Source organism: Carex rostrata, chromosome 13 (genome assembly GCF_964058835.1).
Source record: "Carex rostrata chromosome 13, lpCarRost1.2, whole genome shotgun sequence".
NCBI classification, from domain to species: Eukaryota; Viridiplantae; Streptophyta; class Magnoliopsida; order Poales; family Cyperaceae; genus Carex; species Carex rostrata.
Window position 1 is genome coordinate 12,402,079 of NC_135930.1, and position 1,907 is coordinate 12,403,985.

Below are 1,907 nucleotides of genomic sequence, written 5' to 3' on the forward strand. Positions count from 1 at the left end.
ACAAAAACTGGAAGGCAATCAATCCAAATTTTGGTCTGCCGTTGGGGACCGTTACAACGATCAATTAACCGTGGTAACGATAGGTTTTACTTGATTGGAATGTTTGTTTTTGTGCATTAAGAGCAATGTTCTTAAGTTTGTATTCTGGCTCTGCGGATTGCTTTAGCTTCTCTTCACAACTTTGAAGATGTGCGAAGAGCTCTTATAGAGAGAAGGTTTGCACTCTTCATAGAACTTGGAAAGCACTTACCATCGATACCCATCTTGGTTTCCTAAGCAATACTCGCAGTAACTTTTCTACAACTTTACTGTTAGATAGGGGTTATCCCAATTTTACAAATTCATTTTGTATTTGTAGCATTCTATTGTGCATATCCTCTATTGATTCATTTTCCCAAATATCAAAAGTTTCAAATGTAGTTTCTAGGCCAGTAAGCTTGGTTTGTTTTATTTGGGAATTCCCTTCAAATTTATAAACTATGGCATCCCACATATCCTTGGCAATGGTCATATCACCAAAGATCATTGACACAGATTCATCAACAGAACTATATATAATATTCACTGCATTATCATTTACCCTCTTATTTGCTTTTGATTCATCTGTCAGTTCAGTGGAATTTTCTTTGGAGCTGGGGGTATATCCAATAACAACAATATCCCAAAGGTCAATTACATTTAAATAGTTTATCATTTGTTTTTTCCAGCAACTAAAATTCCTGGTTGAGTTGGTTAACTTTGTTGGTTCTCGTACATGGTTGATTAGTGCCATTATAGGAACTAATACAATAATCAAATTAAGTGTATCTTAATTTGATCAACCTGGCTCTCATACCACTTGTTGGTCCCAAAGGCACCAAGAGGGGGCTGAATAGGCTTTTTTATATTTTTGGTCTAAGTAATCATAATCTAGCGTGTCTATAAGTTATTTTTGGCGGAAACTAGAATAACTTTGTCCTAAACTAAATGTAAAGTAAATAGTAGAGTTTAGAGACACTTGACACGAGAGTTGTTTACAGAGTTCAGTATTAACGCCTACGTCTCCGGGGCTTGCGACCTTCTAGATGGCTCATCTTTCTTTACCCAATGAGAAAGGAGTATAAGGTGGAATCGGTGAGCCCTTACAATTCTTCTGGGAAGTCACAAGGCCCTAACAGAACAACCCGAGTCGTAAGGACTTCAAGAGTTGCAAGATGAGCACAAGGCTCGAAGTAGTAAATGATTTAATCACGCAGGATCACTCTAGGAGTTGGTTGATTGATTGAATAAGCTTGAGATTGATTGTGTATATTGAAGTTGGAGTGCACAAGCAACAACGGCTTTCTCTAGATCTGTAAATACGAAATACTGAAGTTGGAGGCGACTAGAGTGATACTCCAAACCTTGGTATAGCTTCTATTTATAGAGAGCTGATAAAAACGAAGTAAGTGGTGCTGACCGTTGTAACGGTACATGGGACTATTACTACGGTAGGTCAATCGGAGTGGTTTGGAGTATAATGGTGGTCACTATTGATAATGGTAGATGACCGTTACAACGGTTCCCACCACAGAAATCCTCTGGAAGGATTAGCGTTCGGTGACGCTAAAACCTATTTTATGCGTCACGGGATTTGTACTGGATTTATTTATTCTGTTATCACAGTCACTGGACCGTGACAACTGTAGACCTCACTTAAGTCAATCTCAAGCTTATTTTACCAATCTTACATATATATTATCCTTAATCTTGAGTTAATGCTTTTGCTATCCAGTGTCTCGTGCCTTCATGACCACATCCATGATGTTGTATTGCAGTGTATTAATTCATCCTTGATGTGTAATTACTATTCCTTCACTTGTAATGAACCTGCACAGATACTCAAGGGGAAAACTGTAAAATATAATTATGTATGTTTTGTAAATCTA

At 37.5% G+C, this 1,907-nt stretch overlaps 1 protein-coding gene across 1 annotated transcript; it reads right to left on the reverse strand.

Annotated features, from left to right (window-relative positions):
- Nucleotides 1-322: 322 nt before the first annotated feature.
- Nucleotides 323-772, reverse strand: LOC144563937 (uncharacterized). The gene has a single exon (XM_078313393.1). The coding sequence runs from the start codon at nucleotides 770-772 to the stop codon at nucleotides 323-325; it is 450 nt and encodes a 149-aa protein (XP_078169519.1).
- Nucleotides 773-1,907: the final 1,135 nt, after the last annotated feature.

What these genes read in the sequence shown, in the direction of transcription:
- LOC144563937 (XM_078313393.1), bottom strand. Translation starts at nt 772, where the DNA reads ATGGCACTAATCAACCATGTACGAGAACCAACAAAGTTAACCAACTCA.